Source organism: Maylandia zebra, linkage group LG10 (genome assembly GCF_041146795.1).
Source record: "Maylandia zebra isolate NMK-2024a linkage group LG10, Mzebra_GT3a, whole genome shotgun sequence".
In the NCBI taxonomy this organism is placed as follows: Eukaryota; Metazoa; Chordata; class Actinopteri; order Cichliformes; family Cichlidae; genus Maylandia; species Maylandia zebra.
Window position 1 is genome coordinate 672,286 of NC_135176.1, and position 21,623 is coordinate 693,908.

Here is a 21,623-nt window from a genome sequence, read left to right on the forward strand (position 1 = left end):
TTAAGAGATTCTCAAAAGGTTCCAGAGTTGGGGCCAGAGACTTTATAATTCTGCATGTCTGTGATTGTGTATTATCTTTTGGATAGTTTGTGGAAAATTATCGTCAGCAGCTGAGATTCTGGATCATTAATATGCAAATTGTCATGACCATGATCGACAACCATTGATCAAAGGCCATGAGTACCATTCACAGAGAGTTGGGCAGTGGTTGCAATCACAGCATTGTACTGTTTATAAGGTTGGGGAAACCTGCCGTCAGCTGAGCCTGAAGAAGTCACCTGAATGAGTGATGAAATGTTTCTCCCACTGAAAACATCCAGATGAACAGAATCAACTTTTTGCTTACCTGGATGATTGAGCATGCATCAGCACACTCATTTGTTGTCTTGGCTGTGTGGTTAGGAATGTTGTCCTGTTAGAAGATGGACTTTTGTCCCAGTTTGCGATCCATAGAGCTCTGGACACATAACTGCATTCATCTTTCCCTCGACCCTGACTACTCTCTCAGTTTCCCAGTTCCCTCTGCTGAAAAACATCCCCACAGCATGATGCTTCCACCACTGTGCTTCACTGTAACGATTTTATTGGCAGACAAGGAGTGGTGCCATGACGCTTGGCATTCAGGCCAAAGAGTTCAACCCTTGTCTCATCAGACCAGAGAATTGTGCTTCTCGTAGTCTGAGAATCCTTTAGGTGCTTTCTGGGAAACTCCAGGTGAGCCGTCACCTTCTACTGAGGAGTGGGCTCAGTCTGATGACTCTACCATACAGGCCTGATTGGTGCTGCAGAAATGGTTGGACTTCTGGAAGGTTCTCTGTCCACAGAGCAACACTGGAGCTCTGTCAGAGTGACCATCAGGTTCTTGGACACCTCCAGCTCCAGGTAGAGTCCTGGTGGCTCCAAATGTCTCCCATCTATGGATAATGGAGTCCACTGTACTCATTGGGACCTTCAATGCTGCAGAATCTCTTCGTACCCTTCTGCAGACCTGTGCCTCGATACAATCCTGTCACTGAGGTCTACAGACAATTCTTTGGACTTCATGGCTTGGTTGGTGCTCTGACACCTGTCCATGGTTTGGACCTTACAGAGACAGGTGTGTACTTTCCAGATCAAGTCCAGTAAACTGAATTTACCACAGGTGGACTCCAGTCAAGTTGTAGACACATCTGACAGATGAACAGTGGAAACAGGAAGCACCTTAGCTCAGATCTGAATGTCACGTAATGTTTTTGTTCGCTATTTTTAATAAATTTGCAAGAACATCAAAGTCTTGTTTTCACTTGTCATTTTGTGTGTAGAATTTTGAAGTGAGAAATGAATTAAATTTTTGAATTAAGCTGTAACATGAAAATATGAGGAAGCGCCGTGAATCCTTTCTGGATGCACTGTAACTTGTTTCTGTGAATCATTGCAGTCTGCTGATGCACTGTTGTTGTCTGACCCCTTTGCAAAGACAAATTAAACCTCACATTGACAACCTGTTTGTGCAGATTCATTTATGTCTAATTTCCATAACATGGTATGGGGCATTTTAAAATGTTTAGCAAAGTAAACCAAAAAAAGTGTTCCTCATAAGATAAGTAGGAAAATATTCAATATAATATGTGTATGATATACAGAAGCTGGTTTATTGGAAATAACTGTTGAATGAGTGTGATCCGGTCAGCCTGTGAGGAGCCCTGGTTAACCAGCTTCTTTTTAATCCCTCTAGCTAAGCTAAATCTGTGGTAGCCTGGCTTATAGCATCAACTTGACTAAATATGTTCATTCCTCCTGATGTTGACTGTGGTTGGTGAACGTGTGTGTGTGTTAGCCAAGACGCAAGGAGAGAATGTGTTGTTGCATTTGTCCCATTACAACACAGTGATATGGGTCCAAGAAAAGATCTGCCAGGGCTCTAATTCAAATGTAATAGAGTTGAATAAAGCAGCGCCACCTTCTGGTGAAGATGGCCTACATGTACTGACCTATATAAGAATACAGTGCAGATGTCACAGAGCCCACTCTGGTCACAAGTCCTGCACCCGTTCACTGACTTCACAGAAATGAGCTGGAAGCTGAATGGCAGATGGCAAAGCTAAAACGCCAGTAAGTGAAAAGAAGTGATGAAAATCACATGATGAAGCAGCCCTGAAGCCCACCATAGACCTGTGGAGCAGAGGTTAGCACTGTTAGCTCACAGCAACAGGGGTCCTGGTCCTCTGTATACAGGAGATTGATAGTAACGCATTATTATCGGCACAGGGTCGAGGCAGGGCTTGAAACTGATGGTGCTAAATGACTGCATGTGGATTTGGGCCGACTGACGTGAAGCAAAACCAACATATGGGCACCTTCTCACGAAATTCCGACAGCACTTAAATGTAGCAGAGCTCTGCCGGGAAACAAAGCCCTCTTTGTCACTTCTTCCCCTTCTTCAGCTTTTTCACGTGAGCGAGGTTAATAAACGACCACTGATCATGTCTGATGACACACTTCGGGCGCAGAGTTGTGCTTTGTAACTTTTTCCTGCTGGTTAGACCTTTGTTAGAGCCCAGTCTGGAGCGCAGGAGAGAGAAGGAGGGATTTCCCTGTTCCAAAAACTTTTTCATCCAGTTTCCATTAAGGAGGGGGAGGGAGGATGGACATTCCTCTCATACTGAGGCCAGGCGGTGTGGGGGGGAGGGGGTGCTTCCTGCCACTTCTCATGTACCGCTTCTTTCTTTACTCCCAACATGGAAAAAGATTCCTTGGCCTCTAACAAACTCTTTTCCCCGGTGAAAGAATAAAAAGCCCTCGGTGACGTCCAAGATGGAGCGGCTGCAGCAGCGCGTTTCGTAACTTCAGGAGAGTTGGTGCCGAGGAGACGACAGAGCAGCAGGGAGCGAACAAAAGGATGTTTCACTGAACTCACGGGCTCGGAAAGTAAACCAGGTTCTTCAGGTAAATCATTTACGTGTGTGCGCGCACATCAACCGGATGCTCCGCTTATCTTTGTCACACTGTTTCAGTCCTGCTGTTGTCATTTTACGGCACCAAACTAAACGGCTGAGAAAAACCAGACTTTCAGCGCGTCGTTCGTGAAGCTTGGATTGGCTTCGGACTCAGTCATGTGTGCTTTGAATTAACTTCAATAATCAGTGCCAATTCACTGACAGCGTGACGCGTAGGTGGGTGTAGCCTTTACTGCATCCTGGCCTTATCAGTAGGACTCCAGTTAGCTCTGTGTGACATTTGAATGTGAACGTGGGGTCCTTGGAGTGGGTCAGTCTGAAGTGGATGACTCAACAGTTGTTTTGCATTCACAGCGGTGTACTGTCAGTTATCACAGGCGCACAGTAATCTGCGTATGTGACGTTTGGACCTCAGAGTGAGTAACAGAAACTAAACTGGAAATCTTTAACTGACCAGATAAACAAGAAAACTCACTCTATGCAAAAAGCCGTAGAGTGATTTTAATTGGGAAATCCATCCATTCATTTTCCCAACTGTTTATCCAAATTGGGCACGAGCCGTGTCCCACGAGCCTGCCCCAACCCTTACAGGGGGTTCGGCATTTCCACACAGCATCATGGCTTTAGTTTCTCTGTTGACACACGCAGACTAAATTCTGATAATTCTCATTTAATTTAAGACTAAACAAGATTGAGTTTAATGATTTAGATTAACTTGTATTTGTAAAATATTTGAAATTGTAGCTTTTAAATAAGCTTGAATTGCCATTAAACACAAAGACTCCAACTGCAGGCCTCGAGGGCCGGTGTCCTGCAGGTTTTACATGTGTCCTTGATCCAACACAGCTGATTTAAATTGCTAAGTGACCTCCTGACCAGGTTGAAAGTTCTCCAGAGACCTGGTAATGAGCTAATCATTTGATTCAGGTGTGTTGACCCAGGGTGAGATCTAAAACCTGCAGGACACCGGCGTTCCTGGCCTACAGCTGGAGTTGGACATCCCTGGAATAGAAGGTGTAGCTGTACAGTCACTGGGCCTTTCTTTTGATTTGAAGATATTTGTTAACAGCACTCTTCAACGAAAGACATTTGCTGCTCCAAAATTTGGAGTTCAGCTTGAGGTGAAAGGGGCAGTCCATGCTAATGTCTAATGTTGGGGTAAGAGTTCCTTTAACTGAAGGGGCCGGGCTCAGCTCCTGTGAAACAGCCCCGCACCATGATCCTCGCTCCACCAAACTGTACACTTGGCACAGCGCAGTCACACAAGCATTGTTCCCAAGTGTGACACTGAACCGGCAACTAGCAGAAGTAGTGAAGGTAGATGACTTTAATCCCTGGGGTTGAGAGGTCGGCAGAGGTAGAGACCAGCAGCCGGGTGGATTTGTGACTGAAGGATCGCAGCTCAGAAAATGGGAAGATTTACAAAATGGTGTTTAGATCAAAAAGACAGGAGATGTTCAAGTTTTCACTGCGAGTGAGCAGGATGCGCAGGACAGAGGCTGAGACGGTTTGGACGCGAGCGGCAGCTTTTGATTATTTTAGTAAACAAGTATTCCATTTCTTTTTCGAGTAATTGGATGAGACATCGTTTTGTTTTAATAATCAGCAGTAGAAAAATACAGGTCCTTTAAAATAAACTCCTCATTGGTTTTCATGCTAGAAATGTCAGAGTTCTGCATAGTTTAACTAAACAGAACCTAAAGGAAGTGAGGTCAGAGGTCACATTGTAATGTAACTCCTGTATCTTTACTGTAGACTTGAGTAAACCAAACAGTGGAGGATGGGAGAAGCTCACAGGTTTGCTGATCAGTGGTTTGATGGAGCACCGAGCTAGCGTTTCCCTGTAAAGGTCTGAATGGTTATGACAGTAAGAAGCACTGCTAGAAAAATGTTTTCCCTGCACCAGAGCTCGTTCTCGTGGTTACGACCTTTTGCTCCTGATCATTTGTGTGTAGACAAACTCCGTGTTAAACTGTGACGTTTATTTTCACTGCTGCTGTTGTTTTATCAGCCGTAGCAGCCAGTTTGCTAACATGTCAACAGTTTGCTGATTGACTGGGATCACAGTCCGACTTACAGCTGGTTACACCCCCAACATACCGTTTACCCCCGTTATCCTCTGTTATCCTCGTGCTAACCAGGCCTCACCCTGCTTAGCTTCCAAGATCAGAAAAGGCTGGCTCCAACCTTTAATGTGCTATATCTTGTTTTCACCAGCCACATACCCCAGCACGTACTGCACCCGTGTGTTGTACCTGATTCTTGAATATTGTATCTGACAGTTTAAATATCTGCGGTTGCTTCAGCATCATTCTGCTTGCTTCTTTCATTTTATGTGTCGTGAACAATCTGCACTGATCTTAAGAAACATCTGCAACATGAACGACGGACACTGAGTCAGCACTCTTCTGTTATACTGATATAGAAAGTCCAGAATAAGGACGTCTGCCTTCAGACAGTTCCACATAAACATCTTGGTGGTCTTCACTTAATATCAGATGTGTGAGTGGATGTTGGTGCTCCACAGATCTTTAAAGAAGTGTTGCATGTTATACTGTGCTGAGCTCAGGTGACAGAAGCATGAAATGTGGTTTCCATGTTTGCATGAGCCGTCTCGAGGACAAGTCTACACATTGTTCTTGACTCTTATTTATTTTATTAGAATCATCATGGGTTTTATTTTTCAAGTCCTGAATATTTTCATGCTTTATCTTAGACCGAGTAAATACATGTGCAATAAAGTGCAGTGCGTACATTTAACCAGGAAAGGCATCTGCAGTATGAAAGCACTCCCACTATTTTGTCTTTCTATAGTTTTAAAGACAACAGGAGGAAAAATGTGATCCCACAGTCCATCCTGTTGTTCATAGAGTCTGAAACACTTATCACAGAGACGGTTGACAGTCAATGCTGGTTAAGCAATTACACTAGTGCACAGGTATGAAGGTGTGGCTTGGAGCTGAATAGTTGCCAGGTCCACCTCCGAGCTCCACCTGTCAGAGTGTGGGAAGAAACGGGTGCGTTGTTTCAAACCTTCAAAACCCAGGTACACATCGCTGTGAGTGGAACAGACATTTTTTCACTGGGATTGCTTTATAAGGAAGGATTCTTTGAGCCACACAGGTATGATATCATTTTAAAAACAAAGAAAAGGTCTGGACAGAAGCTGAATTCAGGTTTGAGCTGTAGAGATAAAATCAGCGCTTTACTGCCATGCAGCAGAGACCAACAGGTGGGAAGAAAAATGTTGCATGTATTTTTTCTGAAGGCTTCACTCTAGCAGGGATCTCTGAAGCATTACATCTGAAACTATTAACACTTTTAGCCAGTACATGTATCAAATGTGCTAAACTGAATGCATACGCTGGACTCTGTAATATAATTTAGCACGATGTAAACAGTCAGAGAACATCAGGAGAATGGAGGCTTACTAAATAAACATGGATTCCTTATTTTTCAACATTATTTTAAACATAAGTGTATTTTAACTTTTGATTTAAGTTCATGTTTCCACTTTCATTGCATGAACAAAGGATATAAGAACCAACAAAACAAGAGGTCATGGGTGTTACAGTAGCATCAGTTGGATTATGTCTTTGCTCTCATGTATGTCAACAGGTGTTGTTAATGGTCGGTTGTGCCGGCAAGATAGGAATTTTTTTCCATCGCTTTTCTCCCAAATCCTTTTGTAAACAGATGGAGTCATTTGGTCTAATAAATGAAGGTGTTTAATTATGTTAATAAAATTTGTGGGGGGTGCTTCTGAAGCCAACATTTTGTAATTTTGCTGCAAACATGACAGGGTGTCTGTACATCAGGAGGTAGAGCAGGTCATCTGCTGACTGGAAGGTTGGTGGTTTGATCCCTCGCATGCCAAATATCCTTGGGCAAGATATTGACCCCAAGTTGCTCTCCGACGCGTCCATCCAAGTGGGAATGTTAGTGAGTACTTAATACAACATTCACTTTCTTCTATTATTTTAATACTTTGAGTACCCCAGGAGAGTAGATAAGAATCAGTCCATTTACTTTCAGAAGGTAGGCATATTTACCCATATTTTCCGTGATATACCTGAGATCTGGAGACCCAAAGCTTGTATAAACCAAGATACCCAGGGTTTGGGAAATAATTGCAGCAACATCCTTCCATATGGGATATGTGGCTGGTGGATATGATGAGCATGAAGAGCCAGCTGAGTTCTGCTTTGACTTTTCCTTGGGAGTGATAAAGAAGCGGATCTGCTTTTTCCAACAAAAGTCCCTCCAGGTTTGAGAGTTGCTTCTTTTTCCCATTAACATGGTTTGTAGAGTCCTTATTCATTATAACCTTACTCTGGTACAGCTTACTTACTAGACCATTGCCGTTCCCGAAACTATAAGCATCCATGAATATCTGGATAACATGAGGAACTTCAATCGGACAGAGACCCTTAATGTTTTGGTCATTGAACAAGTAGATGTAATACTAGAGTGAGCCCACTGTACATATCTTCTGTCTTGTAATGGTGACTTAAAGTCAGGGTCACAGGCATGCCACCTTAATAATTTGGAGTTTGTACTCATTGAGCACTTTCACCCACTGGTTTACTGTTTTAGGGATTTCTTCCTCTTTTTTTCTGTCGAGCCAAGTAATGACTGGACTATTAAATTCCTGATATTTTAGATAATGCCAGGTGATTGGTAGTTATTGAGTCTACAGTGCTTCAGTGGACATGAAAATTTCCAGTGCATCGCAGAGGTATATACAAGGTGTCCTCAAATTGGTGCCTTGAAGCACCAATGGTTGCTGGCTGCTACAATATTTAGTGATGAGACACGAGGTCTTGAATGATCAGGCCCCATCTTATCTGAAAAACCTCGTAGTACTCTTTTACTCCATTGGAGCACTTTGCTCTCAGACTATGGGCTTACTAGTGGTTCCTAGGGCTTTTATGGGAACAGTACGGGAGGCTGCTGACTACAGTATGGGAGGCAGCCTTCAGCTTCAGGGCCTCTCTTCTGTGGAACCAGCTCACAGTTTGAATTCAGGGTGACCGATACACACTCTACTTTAAGGACTTAAACGTTCCTTTTTGGACCAAGCATTTAGTTATGTCTGGAACAGTGCAGTAAATCTAAGCTGCTAGGGTCGTCACATGATGCACAAAGTGTTTCTTCTTCACTCACTGTGTGTTTATACGCCACTCTGCGTTTAATCATTAGTTATTATTAATCTCCAGCTCTCTTCCACAGCGTGTCTTTGCCCTGTCTCCCCACCCCAACTACACGTGGTAGGTGGCTGCCCCCCTGTCCCTGAGCCTGGTTCTGCTGGAGGTTTCTTCCTGTTAAAAGGGAGTTTTTCCTTCCCACTATCGCCATAGTGCTTGTTCATGAGGGGTCATGTGATTGTTGGGTTTTCTTTATTCGCCTTGCAAAATAAACATCTTGAGACAACTGTTATTTTGGTTATATCCCCAGACACTGGTGTCAAAGTTGTTTACAGAAACAAATCCTCAAAAATCCTGTCCTGAATAAGATTTTATTCATTTTTCCACATAAACTCTGATCTTGGCGTTAGCAAAATTTTGTTACGTTTGTCATGTTCTATGGAACGTGCTGCGTGGAGTGTCTGGACCCTTGTTGTTGGTTCTTGTACAGCTGTTTCAAGAACTTGGTTCGCATTACCAGGAACAAGTCGGACTTGTTCCCAATGCGTTGGACTCCGTCAGGGCTGCCCTTTGGCCCACATCCTCTTTATTATTTTAATGGACAGAATTTCTCGGCGTAGTCAAGTGATGGGCTTCCACTTGGGGACACCCCAACCACAGCCTGTTCAGACTCCTGCCCTCCGGCAGACGGTACCATGGCCTGAGGTACAACGCTGTGCGGGGCTGTGGAAGCTTCTTGCAAACCGCCATAAGACTGTTGAACATTTTTATAGAACAGGGTCAGCTGAAATGGTTCAGCTGGACATCTCTTGGTGAGTTACACTGAGAGGAGATCCATGGGCAAACCCAGGATTATGATAACAAGCTGAAGGCGACTCTAGACACTTACAGTGGGGCAAAAAAGTATTTAGTCAGCCACCGATTGTGCAAGTTCCCCCACCTAAAATGATGACAGAGGTCAGTAATTTGCACCAGAGGTACACTTCAACTGTGAGAGACAGAATGTGAAAAAAAATCCATGAATCCACATGGTAGGCTTTGTAAAGAATTTATTGGTAAATCAGGGTGGAAAATAAGTATTTGGTCAATAACAAAAATACAACTCAATACTTTGTAACATAACCTTTGTTGGCAATAACAGAGGTCAAACGTTTACTATAGGTCTTTACCAGGTTTGCACACACAGTAGCTGGTATTTTGGCCCATTCCTCCATGCAGATCTTCTCGAGAGCAGTGATGTTTTGGGGCTGTCGCCGAGCAACACGGACTTTCAACTCCCGCCACAGATTTTCTATGGGGTTGAGGTCTGGAGACTGGCTAGGCCACTCCAGGACTTTCAAATGCTTCTTACGGAGCCACTCCTTTGTTGCCCGGGCGGTGTGTTTTGGATCATTGTCATGTTGGAAGACCCAGCCTCGTTTCATCTTCAAAGTTCTCACTGATGGAAGGAGGTTTTGGCTCAAAATCTCACGATACATGGCCCCATTCATTCTGTCCTTAACACGGATCAGTCGTCCTGTCCCCTTGGCAGAAAAACAGCCCCATAGCATGATGTTTCCACCCCCATGCTTCACAGTAGGTATGGTGTTCTTGGGATGCAACTCAGTATTCTTCTTCCTCCAAACACGACGAGTTGAGTTTATACCAAAAAGTTCTACTTTGGTTTCATCTGACCACATGACATTCTCCCAATCCTCTGCTGTATCATCCATGTGCTCTCTGGCAAACTTCAGACGGGCCTGGACATGCACTGGCTTCAGCAGCGGAACACGTCTGGCACTGCGGGATTTGATTCCCTGCCGTTGTAGTGTGTTACTGATGGTGACCTTTGTTACTTTGGTCCCAGCTCTCTGCAGGTCATTCACCAGGTCCCCCCGTGTGGTTCTGGGATCTTTGCTCACCGTTCTCATGATCATTTTGACCCCACGGGATGAGATCTTGCGTGGAGCCCCAGATGGAGGGAGATTATCAGTGGTCTTGTATGTCTTCCATTTTCTGATGATTGCTCCCACAGTTGATTTTTTCACACCAAGCTGCTTGCCTATTGTAGATTCACTCTTCCCAGTCTGGTGCAGGTCTACAATACTTTTCCTGGTGTCCTTCGAAAGCTCTTTGGTCTTGGCCATGGCGGAGTTTGGAGTCTGACTGTTTGAGGCTGTGGACAGGTGTCTTTTATACAGATGATGAGTTCAAACAGGTGCCATTCATACAGGTAACGAGTGGGGGACAGAAAAGCTTCTTACAGAAGACGTTACAGGTCTGTGAGAGCCAGAGATTTTCCTTGTTTGAGGTGACCAAATACTTATTTTCCACCCTGATTTACCAATAAATTCTTTACAAATCCTACCATGTGGATTCATGGATTTTTTTTCACATTCTGTCTCTCACAGTTGAAGTGTACCTCTGGTGCAAATTACTGACCTCTGTCATCATTTTAAGTGGGGGAACTTGCACAATCGGTGGCTGACTAAATACTTTTTTGCCCCACTGTATGCTGTTTTTTGTGTTTTCAGCTTTTTTCCCATTTTTGTGAATTTGACGTCTTCTTGTCAAATTTGGCAGATTCAACATTAAATTAATATTTGAAACTATACAAATTAAAGTTGTTATAGTTATAATTCCAGCTTGGTTCTGGATGGAGTATTGAGAGTTGGAGGTGGCCTCGCTGCTGCTGCGATGCCAGAACATATGAAGCATCCAATCATTATCCCAAAGGACGTGCGTATGACCACACTGCAGGACACACACGAGAAGATTGGACACTGTGGAAGACTGTATATGCTCTCAGAGCTGCAACAGAAATATTGGATTCCTTCTGCTAACTCGGCGCTGAGGAACTTTCTGTCAGGATGCATAATCTGCTGGAACACTAAAGGCAAACCATTGGAACAAACTGGCCAAGAAGACAGACTTCCACCCGATGAACTCCCCGTTACTAATGTGGGAGTGGATCGCTTTGGATTGCTGATTTGAAGCTAGGCCGCAGCACTGTGAAAAGATATGGTGTGCTGCTTACCTGTCGTACAATGTGCACAATTTTAATGTGCACAAAATAAACACTGATTCTTGTCTAAATGGCATCTGACTCCAGTAACGGATGACCCAACAGACCCTAACCACTTGCTGCTGATGAGGAAACGGCCAGTTTGCCTCTTAAAACATGTTTGCAATTGCAGGAAATGGCAATATTGAAGTATGCTCGAACTATACATGTCTGTGCTGCAGTGGAGTATGGGTGCGCGTATTTCATGTAAGAATAAGAGCAGTTAAATTACTATGCATGCTTATTTCTGGTGCCTAAAACATATTTTCCCAAAACCTGAAAAGATTTCAATGCCAGAGATAAGCAGTTTCTAGATTTGTCATCCAATATTTGTTCATTGTCCAGATCCTTTGTGTGTATTTAAACAGGAAACAGATTTGGCTGTCATTCAGTATGTGTACACCAATGTTTTCTTCTTGTGTTGTCAAATGTTTCAAACGAACTAAAATGCAGATTGCAACAGGAAGATCCATTGAAATGAATATGACAAAAATAACACGCATATGTAACAAGTCTACCTTGAATCTTGGTGTCTGCTGCACTGATTTTGAGTCCGCATAAAGTCACCATTTTGACCATGTTCCTTCTAACAGGAAGGCCCTCTGACAGAGCCAGGCTTGGGAGAAGCAGCCGTCTACAGGGCCACGTGGGAGGTGAGGGGCAAAGAGAAAGTAGAGAAAAACGGTTACGTGGAACGTGGTGCTCAGAGGACTCATTCCATTATGAGGAGCTGCCCACCACCTATAGCACTATAATAAAGGAGGATTCAAGGTCACCTGATTCAGCTCTAACCAAATCTGAGATTTAGATTATTATTGCTGTCAGATTTCTTGAAAACAGACGGGTGGTAGTTCAGTGCAACCAGACGTCCTGTTCCCCATTCTGCTTTTGATAGCTCTAGAAACCTTTGAGAGTTGATCTCATACTAATACACTAGACTAAGGTATAATCTGGCACGAAATGAATGATCAACTGGAATTTGGATTTAATGAAGAGGGGAGAGTCTCTCCTCCAATAGAAAGCTGACATTGCCCTTCTGTGTCTGTGAACAAAGCAAGTTATTCAGCTAACAGCTGCAATTCTCTGTCGTGTTTAAACGCAGTCTAGTCTAAAGAGCTTTGAAAGAAACTGACTGGATGTCTTTAAGTTTCCTGACAACATTTCATCTCTCATCCAAGAGGCTTCTTCAGTTCCTCTGGGATGAGAGAAATCCAGTCACTTCCATGTTCCTTAAACTAGTATAACCTGGATGACAGAACATACACTGACAAACATGCAGTCTAGTTCGTTCAAGTATAAACATGTTTATGTGAAAAGTCATGTCAGAGCTGCCACAAGCTTCAGACTACAAGGTGACATGTGGGTGAAAAATGACTTTTACAACTTCATTTATGTTACATTAGCAATTCGCTGATAGGCTTTCAAATTAAATGTCAGAATCCACACTTGTGTGAATGAACCATGAAAAACAGCCATTCGATATTAAGTAGATATGCCAAAGTGCAACCAGGTGGTACGTGATATTGGAAGCTGCCTCTGTGTTGCTTTAATATTCGTTAATGACATTGACTGTTAAATTCTAGAATAATAGAAAAAGTAGCTACTGAACATACATCTTTATAAGAAGTACTTTTTGAGTTTTGTTCCCAAAAAATTCTCTGTAAAATGAATCGAAACGACAGCACCACAGTCTGAGGAAGCCGGAGGTTTCTTCCTGTTAAAATGGAGTTTTTCCTTCCCACTGTCGCCAAAGTGCTTGCTCATAGGGGGTCATATGATTGTTGGGTTTACCTCTGTATGTAGGGTCTGCCTTACAATATAAAGCACCTTGAGGCGACTGTTGTTGTGATTTGGTGCTATATAAATAACATTAGATTGGATTGAGCCACTGTTATAGCTTAGGAAGGCTGTCAGACTCAGGAACGTTAATATGTTGAATACAAATGTTTCTAACTTTGACTCTTTTGTTTTGTTGTATATGTATTTTGCTGAAGTGCAGGCATCTCACCAACACTAACTTATTTCTCCTTTTGTCTCATATTTTATTTGCCAACAGATGTTTCGGAAAAAAGCATCTTCCTCCTTGAGAATGAGAAGGATAACAGAAACTAGATGTAATGATTTTCTTTTCTCTACTCTATCGAACAGGGATCACATTCAGTGTTGTCAGTGAAACCATACTAATTTGAATGCAACAGAAAAACTGTGTATGTTTTGCTGCAAATCCTTTGATATACTTTCCCTCAGTTTATTGCTGCTTTGTAGAACTTGTGCCTGAAAGTGGTGACCGTGCACCAGGAAGCTCCCTGCCTACCACCATTACTTTCAAAGAAGAAAGTAGAAGAGACACTACCAGTTTCCATGCTTTACCAGTTATAAATACTGTGAGCAATATTGAGATTAGATGATTGTATTCAAAAAAGAAAACTCCCAACTGGGAAAAGCCACTTTAACGGCTTTTCCCAGTCTAGACTTTCCACACCTGCTTAGGTTGTTTTCTCAACTAGTACTTCTCAAGGCTCTTGTGCTGCTCCTTGGTGGAGTTGTTATCTGTGATTGCCACTTCTATCAAAGCAGTTTTCTGCTCCTTGCCAACCAGCACAGTGTCTGGCTTCTCAGCGCTGGTCTTAGCCTCTTCAGGTATTTTGCCCCACAGATGATGCATCATCATGGACATCACTGGAGTGTGGGATACCCAGGTACTTGTGCCTATCCTGCTACACTATATTGTCAAAAGTATTAGCTCGTCTGCCCTCACACACATGAAATTGAGTGATGTCCCATTCTTAATTCATAGTGTTTAATATGATGTGGGAATTTTGACCGTTCTTCCCAAAGGTCAGGCACTGACACTGACCCGACCTGGCTCGCACTCTCCACTCGAATTCATCCCAAACATGTTCTTTTGGGTTGAGGTCAGGACTCTGTCCTGGCCAATCAGGTTCTTCCACATCAGTGTGTTTTTAGACTTTGTGCACTGTTGTGCAGTCCTGTTGGAACAGTCAGGTTTGTTAGCGGTGTGAAATTGCCCAAAATTTGTCGGTATGGTGAAGTATTAGGAGTTTGACTGCAGCTAAGAGGCTGAGCCCAAGTCCTGTTTAACTCTAACACGCTGTTCTTGAGCTCATCTGAAATGTCTATAGTGACTGACTCTGAGAAAGTTGCACACTGTGCATTCAAGCATCTTCTGACCCTGCTCTGTGATTTTCATGAATCATGGCGTGCTGTTACCTTTTTGTACCTATGGATCATGTTTTTTTTTCTGCTCATGTTTACTTCTTTACACTGATTATTCATGCTTTCCTGTGGAGGGCATATCTCGAGTGTGTTGGACCTCTTTTATCCACGAATTTCTAGAGAAAGGAGGAGACCCCTGGTGTCTTTCCTGAGATGGATAGCAGGCTTCCAAATATTGAGAGTCAGTAAATATATCATAATGAGTAGGTGCCTTGGTAACATATTGTACAGGACCACATGATTGTGAATCATGCAGTGAACACTGTCCCGTTAGGACTGATCTTTTCGTGTTGGGACACTACTTGCAGATGAAACGGACTGCTCTGGTAACAGCGATCCTTCATGGATGTCCTGCAGGATTTGCAAATGAATCTCAGAAACTGTTTTCAGAATCTTTACAATGACAAGGAAAGGTAGCAAATACCCTGTGCCATTTGCAGTTTAAACCCTTTTATATCACTTTATATCTGCAATTGTTGCATTTTTAATGGCATATTTTAAACTTAAAAATAAATGAATAAAAAAACGTATAGAAGTATGAAGTTACATTTTCATAGGAATCATCCAAACTTTGGATCATATCACCTTCAGGCAAATTGAAGACTTTGGACGTGACCCAGGGTTTGAAAATATAAAAAATATCCACATAATGATTATTTTCCAAGTTATAACTAGTGTTTCTAGAATTGTGTTGTATTTGAACGGGTCTGTCTACTGATATTTTTGTTTTTGTGTGAAGATTTGTCATATTTGCTCAATCCAGCATGAAATCTGAAAGCAAATCATTCACAGCTTGTTGTTCAACGTTTGCACCATGAAATTGTAATGCAAATAAGTTTGAGCAGAAAGCCCTCGTTGATTGGAGAATGACCTGTGTGTCTTATTGAGACGGGCACGTGAACAGTAACAGTGTTACTCTTACAGTGTTTACAGTTAAATGCCCAACGGCCGCCGCCGTCTTCTTTCTGTGGTTTTAACTCCTTAGTTGAGCGTGTGATCAGGGGTTGAGGGCTTGGGTGAATGGTTTCTAATGTTTTTCAGGAATTGTTCCTCCTCCACTTGTGTTCTGTTGTTTGCGCGGGGCAGTGGTGGTGATGGATGCTTCCTGTTCCTGTCTGACCTGAACGTTATTTCTTTCCTCTCGTATCAACTTTACTTTCTCTTTCTTTGACTGTCGATCTCTTGACCCACTAAACTCATTCCTGTCTGTACTCACTGTGGCACTTTCCCTTCTCCTCTCAGGGAATATCGACCGTGGGCGAAGCTTATCCTTCCACGAGGTTTGTGGCCAGCGCGAGGTGGAGATGAGGGCCGCAGCCGAGGAGTCCTCCAACAGCAGCAGTAGTGTAGGAGGCGGCGGCAGCACAGTCCTGCAGCGTCTCTTACAGGAACAAATGAACCGGAATTATGTGCTCCAGCAACAACAAGGTGGAGGAGGAAGTGGTGGAACAGGAGGGGGAGGAGGATACTCGGTGCAGGGACAGGTTGGGCCATCTGATGATCATTCCATGAGCCCCCACATTGCCCGGCAGGAGCCACAGGGACAGGAGTTGCAGACAGACAGCGGCCTGGAGAAGCTGGGCTCCTCCAGAACCGGAGGAGGAGGTGGGAGTAGTGGAGGGGGAGGGGGAGGAGGTAGTAGCGGAGGAGGGAGCAGCCAAGGACAGTGTCCAAACTCTGAAGACCTCCCTACATATGAAGAGGCCAAAGTGCAGTCGCAATATTTTCGGGGCCACGGCCCCCCTCCTCAACCTCAACAGCAGAATAACCAGGCCCAGCAGCCTCCTCTACAAGCGTCTGTGGGCGCCGCCTTCTATGTCACAGGGGTGAACAGCGCCAAGGTGCGCACTGAGGGGCGCCCCACGGTGCAGCGAGTTAGCGGCATGGGGAAGGTCCACCAGGACGATGGGCTGAAGGACCTGAAGCAAGGACACGTTCGGTCGCTTAGTGAGCGACTTATGCAGCTCTCATTGGCCACCAGTGGCGTGAAAGCTCACGCTCCTGTCACTAGCGCCCCACTTTCTCCCCAGCTGCCCCCTCCAGGGCCAGCTGGTGACTTATACAAGACGCAGCATCGTGGCCCACCTCCTGACTACCCGTTCAAAGGTATGGGTTCTCCTACCAAGCAGCAGGAGTCGGGAGGCCATTTTTACCAGGAGCAAAGAGGAAGGGAACACTCGAGGGAAGTGCCTCATGTCCGATACCAACCCCCACCAGAGTACGGCTCGTTCAGGTAAGGAGCACGCCCTCACGCAGTTATAGGAAAATACGAATGAGCTACAACTTTCAGCACACTTGTGTTCAGTAGGCTGGAAAACAGACTTCTACAGTAGTTACTATTCCAATAAAGGTGTAGTATTGGTTAAAGTATTGGTTGTTGAACCATTCCCGGATCTTAAAAAGTGACAAGTGGTCTTTTCCTTGTTCATCAAAAACCTCGGTGTTCTCCAGCTCTGCTGTGACTCTGTGCTGTTTACAGCTCAAACACAAGTTTAATCTTTCGGCAAACAACTAGAGAAAAAATAAAAGTACACCAAAATATCCTAATACTACCTTATACTCGTGGCTCAAGAGTTGGGAGTTCGCCTTGTAATCGGAAGGTTGCCGGTTCGAGCCCCGGCTTGGACAGTCTCGGTCGTTGTGTCCTTGGGCAAGACGCTTCACCCGTTGCCTACTGGTGGTGGTCAGAGGGCCCGGTGGCGCCAGTGTCCGGCAGCCTCGCCTCTGTCAGTGCGCCCCAGGGTGGCTGTGGCTACAATGTAGCTGCCATCACCAGTGTGTGAATGTGTGGATGACTGGATATGTAAAGCGCTTTGGGGTCCTTAGGGACTAGTAAAGCGCTATATAAATACAGGCCGTTTACACAACCCAATTGTGTAGTATGGTGGAGGGGGATTTTACAGAAGCATGCGAAGGCAGCAGTCCACGAGGACCGTGGCCTAGGACTCCCATGTCAGTCAGCACCAGAATGATTGGAGAAAGATCCGTTTTAGGTTTGGGAATGGCAGCTTCAAAGCGTGGAGCTGCGGCGTCTGTGAGCTGAACAGGCGTTGATCAAGACGTCCCAGAAATATTGATGAGCTGAGACTGATTTACTTTTCTCAGCTTACACTGAGTTATCACTTAGTGTGTTCAACAAATAAATTAGAAGTAAAAATAATAAGGCACCCAAAGCGCTTTACAATTCCACTCTCACATTCACACACTGGTGGAGGCAGCTACGGTTGTAGCCACAGCTGCCCTGGGGCAGACTGACAGAAGCCAGGCTGCCATATTGCGCCATCGGCCCCTCTGGCCAACACCAGCAGGCGGTAGGTGAAGAGTCTTGCCCAAGGACACAACAAGCAGGACAGAGAGAGCTGGGGATTGAACCGGCAACCTTCCGGTTACAGATGAGCGTCCCAATCCTCTGAGCCTGTGTGTGTTTGTATGTGTGCATTCATACACTTTGTCTCTACCTCAACATATCCGAGTCCTTCCTTCCTTCCTTCCTTTAGCACAACACTCTACTCAGCTGTTAAATGTATCAGAAACCTCTAGTTTGGGATTATTCAGCACTCCTATGCTAACCATGCAGCTGTGCTTTCAATTCCACGGCTAAACTAAAGTCAAATAAACAATTATCAGTCGGTAAAAAACAAGATTTTAGTTTTCATCGGGGTAAAAATTCTCCAAGCAGAAGGTAGAAAAACAAAAACCGACCCTGGTTTCTTGGATGCAAAGACGGATCCTGTTGGGCCTGTTTAGCACTTACCTCAGAGCAAACTGGATTTAAACAGTCATGAATACAACCAGATTTTAATTGTCAGGGCAGGACGTGCTACGACATGACCTGCTGTGGTCTGATGTCATTCCTTTGAAGACAAAAGATATTTTCTGAACAAACTCAGCTGAAGCTGGTGTGTTCCCATGTTACTCAGAAACAAGTCACACATCACCCAAGCAGACAAACCAATGAATCAGACAGGACACGTGATAAAAAGCCTTAGTCTGTATGTAAATGCAACTAGTGTGCATGCTGGGGGAAATTATTATTTGACCTCCTGCTGAAATTTGAAGTTTGCTCACTTACAAAGAAGAAACGGTCTCAACCACAAATCTCAATGCAGTGAATTCGTCCTGTAGCCTTAAACAGCAACATGTTTCTACCTCTGTGTGTGACTGTGGGGACTTTCTGCTGCTGCAAACATGGCAGGTGTGTGTGTGTGTGTGTGTGTGTGTGTGTGTGTGTGTGTGTGTGTGTGTGTGTGACACAGGTTAAATGTGAGCTTTTGTGTGGTCAGCTAGACTAGAAAGGCGCTGTTTGTTTACTGTTTGTTTACTGTTTGTTTACTGTTAAAATGTGATTGGAGCAAATCATTTGGGCTCAAATGAAAATGAAAAAAATGTCAATAAAATAGCTGTGGACACATGCTGTGTCTGTTTCAGCGAACTGTATGCTAATAAATGTTCAACAGTGTGCAAAAACAACTGACTTACAGATGTGTAACCATGCTTTCTGCAGGTCCAGTAAGGAAGGCTTAGTTCACACCCAGCGACCCCTTCAACAGCACAGTCCCACCTCCTCTGTCACCTCAGTGGGCTCTTTATCGCGCACTCAGTCCTCAATCCTTAGCAACATCCTTAGTGCCTCCCACTCCTCTCATCCTTCCTTCCCTCATCAGCAACCCCAGAACCAGGGAGAGCCCTTACTCACGGCGGTCCCTCGTAGTCCACATAGTACCGGCTCCCACCAGTTGGCAGAGTCTTTTACCTCAGGGTCGCTTCACCCACCACAGAGGAGTCATGGTTTTTGTCCAGATCCCTATGGCTCCACACCAAGGATGCACCATCATCATCATCATCAGCAGCAGCAGCAGCAGCCTCCCCATCTGTATCATCATCATCAGCAGCAGCAGCAGCATCATCATCATCAGCAGCAGCAGCCGCCATTCCAAGGACCTTCCCAACCGCAGCTGTCGGTCCATTCTGGACCTTTCCCCCTTTCACAGTCCTACACTCACCTGCAGGGGGAGCCCTTTGCAATGATGGCCCGTGCCCAGCAGATGGTAGATACACTGACAGACGAAAACAGGATGTTGAGGCAGGAAATGGAGTCCTGTCGCGAGAAAGTCACTAAATTACACAAGGTAAGAAGTTTAGCAGTCATCTGTTTAGATACATGTGCAGACAGTGTTGCCCACTAAGTTTCAGATGTTAGTGTTCAACATGACCTTTGACCTGTTTGAAACCAGAGTACTCCTTCAAACCTGATGCTGACACGTTCAGCCTAACAGCAAGACAAGTGCAGCACTGTGTGAAGAAGATGTTTTTGGTTATAATCTGTTTTCTTCATGCGTTCCTGAACAGTTTGGTTGAAATGTGTTTCAAAGCGCTAACAGACAATAGAACAGTGGTGTTGTTGGTAAGGCCAGTTTGGACCAGTAACTGGTATACAGTTTCACTCTTTCTGTATCTGTGAACAGCTGGAAATGGAGATCCAGCTGGTCTCAGAGGCCTATGAAAACCTGGCAAAGTCTTCCTCCAAGAGGGAGGCCCTGGAGAAAACTATGAGGAACAAGTTGGAGCTGGAGGTGCGCCGGCTGCATGACTTCAACAGAGACCTCAGAGGTGAGAAACAGTGAAGAACATGACCAACATTCCTCAAATGACTTCAAATGTAATGATGACCTGTAACAGCTGTACCCCGTCTCAGCTCCCAGCGTTTACAGAAATACGGGATCAGTTGGATGGACTTGGATCTGTCCCCAAAAGGACAGATCCAAGTCCTGGCTCAGCCGCTTCCAAGCATTTTGGCCCCACACTGTGAGAGTGTGACTTAAGTAATATACAGTTACACATTTATTTATTTATTTCATTTTTATGAGGTGAAATGTCTTGAAGAAACTTAAAGTCCAACAAGCTCTTTAGACTGTCTGGAATATTTTTTAAAAAGAAGGAAACCAAGCATTTTGGTGTCAATGACTGCAGATTTCCCTTGATTAAAAAGAGAAACCTTCACAGCATCTAGCTTTGCTGTTCTTGGGGAGGTAGGTCTGACATTTTAACTTTCCTTTCTGCATGAAAGCAACACTGAAAGCAACATAAATAAAGAGAGTTAGCACGCGTTCCAGTTATTATAAACTAGAATCTAAATGAAGATCTGAAAGTGTCTTGGGAAAGGAAAAGAACAGCTTATGAGTCCTGGTAAGCATACAGAGCAGCCAGTGGAATCAGGTCGCTGCAGCTGATGGATGTAACAGGGGAACTCTGGAGTGTGTGGGGATACAGCCTCTGTTTTTAACGTTAGTTTTTCCATTTTCCTCAAACGTTTACAATAAATTGAGGGAATAAAGGAAAACGTAGCGGGATGAGGAAGGACAAATGACAAAACCAAAGCCCCACCCAACTTGTGTGGTGCTACGTAAACAACAAAGAATGTCTACATTTGGGTGAGCCGCAGAAAGATTCCACTTCTCCTGTTGTGGGAATTTCCTCCGTGTCTCGCCTTTGCTCCAGCCTCAAAGGATCACTTTGAAGCCAGTTTGGTGTAACAACTTTCATCACTTTAAACAGGTAAATGTCCTCACCATGAATGACTTCTGGAGATAAGAAATCTGGGAGTGTTTTGTAACATTTCCCAGAAAGATTGAACCTTTTCACATTTCCAAAAACTGTGAGCCAAATTCTCTCCATTGTCCAAGAACAGGCAGATGGATCAAAGCCAATCATCCGGTGATAGTTCAGTCTCCATTCTGATTCCCATTTTTGTTTTATATACAATGAACATTTCTATTAACTCACTGGCCTCCTGAGAGAGATGCTTCTGATCTCAGTGTTATAAAACGTGTCCTAAATAAGTCAGAGGTATGCAGCTCAAACTCCTGCCTGAGCTTCTCAGAGGACTTACCACATGTGTACAGTTCATGTGCATACTGCTGTGGTTCCCCAGTCCTTCTGCACTATCCAGTGTGAGGACCAAATCAGCATTTTACAATCTACCTTGATTTTGTGTTTGACTACCAGATCCCACCAGACCTTTAATGTTGCCGTGACAACAGGATTTGGATCCCTCAGATATGTGTACATTTAGTCCGTTGGGTAAATTGAGCGCAGGCATAGACTGAGGGTGCCAGTTTGGTTCAATCCTTTTGCATCGCATTATTAATCGTGCTGTCTCATACAGTGTGTTTAGACCTGTTGTTAGACGGGCTCCCAAATCCCATTTAAGTTTGTACTTCTGTCTGATGAATTCAATCCTTCCTGCACAATATTTGAGTC

General features: G+C 44.2%; 1 protein-coding gene across 12 annotated transcripts in view; it reads left to right on the forward strand.

Annotated features, from left to right (window-relative positions):
• The first annotated feature begins 2,049 nt into the window (after positions 1–2,049).
• Positions 2,050–21,623, forward strand: part of amot (angiomotin) — a 39,925-nt gene continuing 20,351 nt past the window's right edge. For 2 of the 12 annotated variants that reach the window (XM_076888852.1, XM_076888853.1), the window contains exons 1-6: positions 2,050–2,091; positions 11,720–11,779; positions 13,183–13,240; positions 15,606–16,596; positions 18,868–19,492; positions 19,829–19,973. In XM_076888852.1, the coding sequence (XP_076744967.1) occupies positions 2,065–2,091; positions 11,720–11,779; positions 13,183–13,240; positions 15,606–16,596; positions 18,868–19,492; positions 19,829–19,973 (1,906 nt within the window). In that variant the 5' untranslated portion in view covers positions 2,050–2,064. Of the gene's footprint in view, positions 2,092–2,271; positions 2,926–3,214; positions 3,353–5,913; positions 6,060–11,719; positions 11,780–13,182; positions 13,241–13,289; positions 13,511–15,605; positions 16,597–18,867; positions 19,493–19,828; positions 19,974–21,623 lie in introns of those variants that run through there. The other 10 variants (XM_004561700.6, XM_004561702.5, XM_004561701.4 and 7 more) reach the window with 10 other exon arrangements.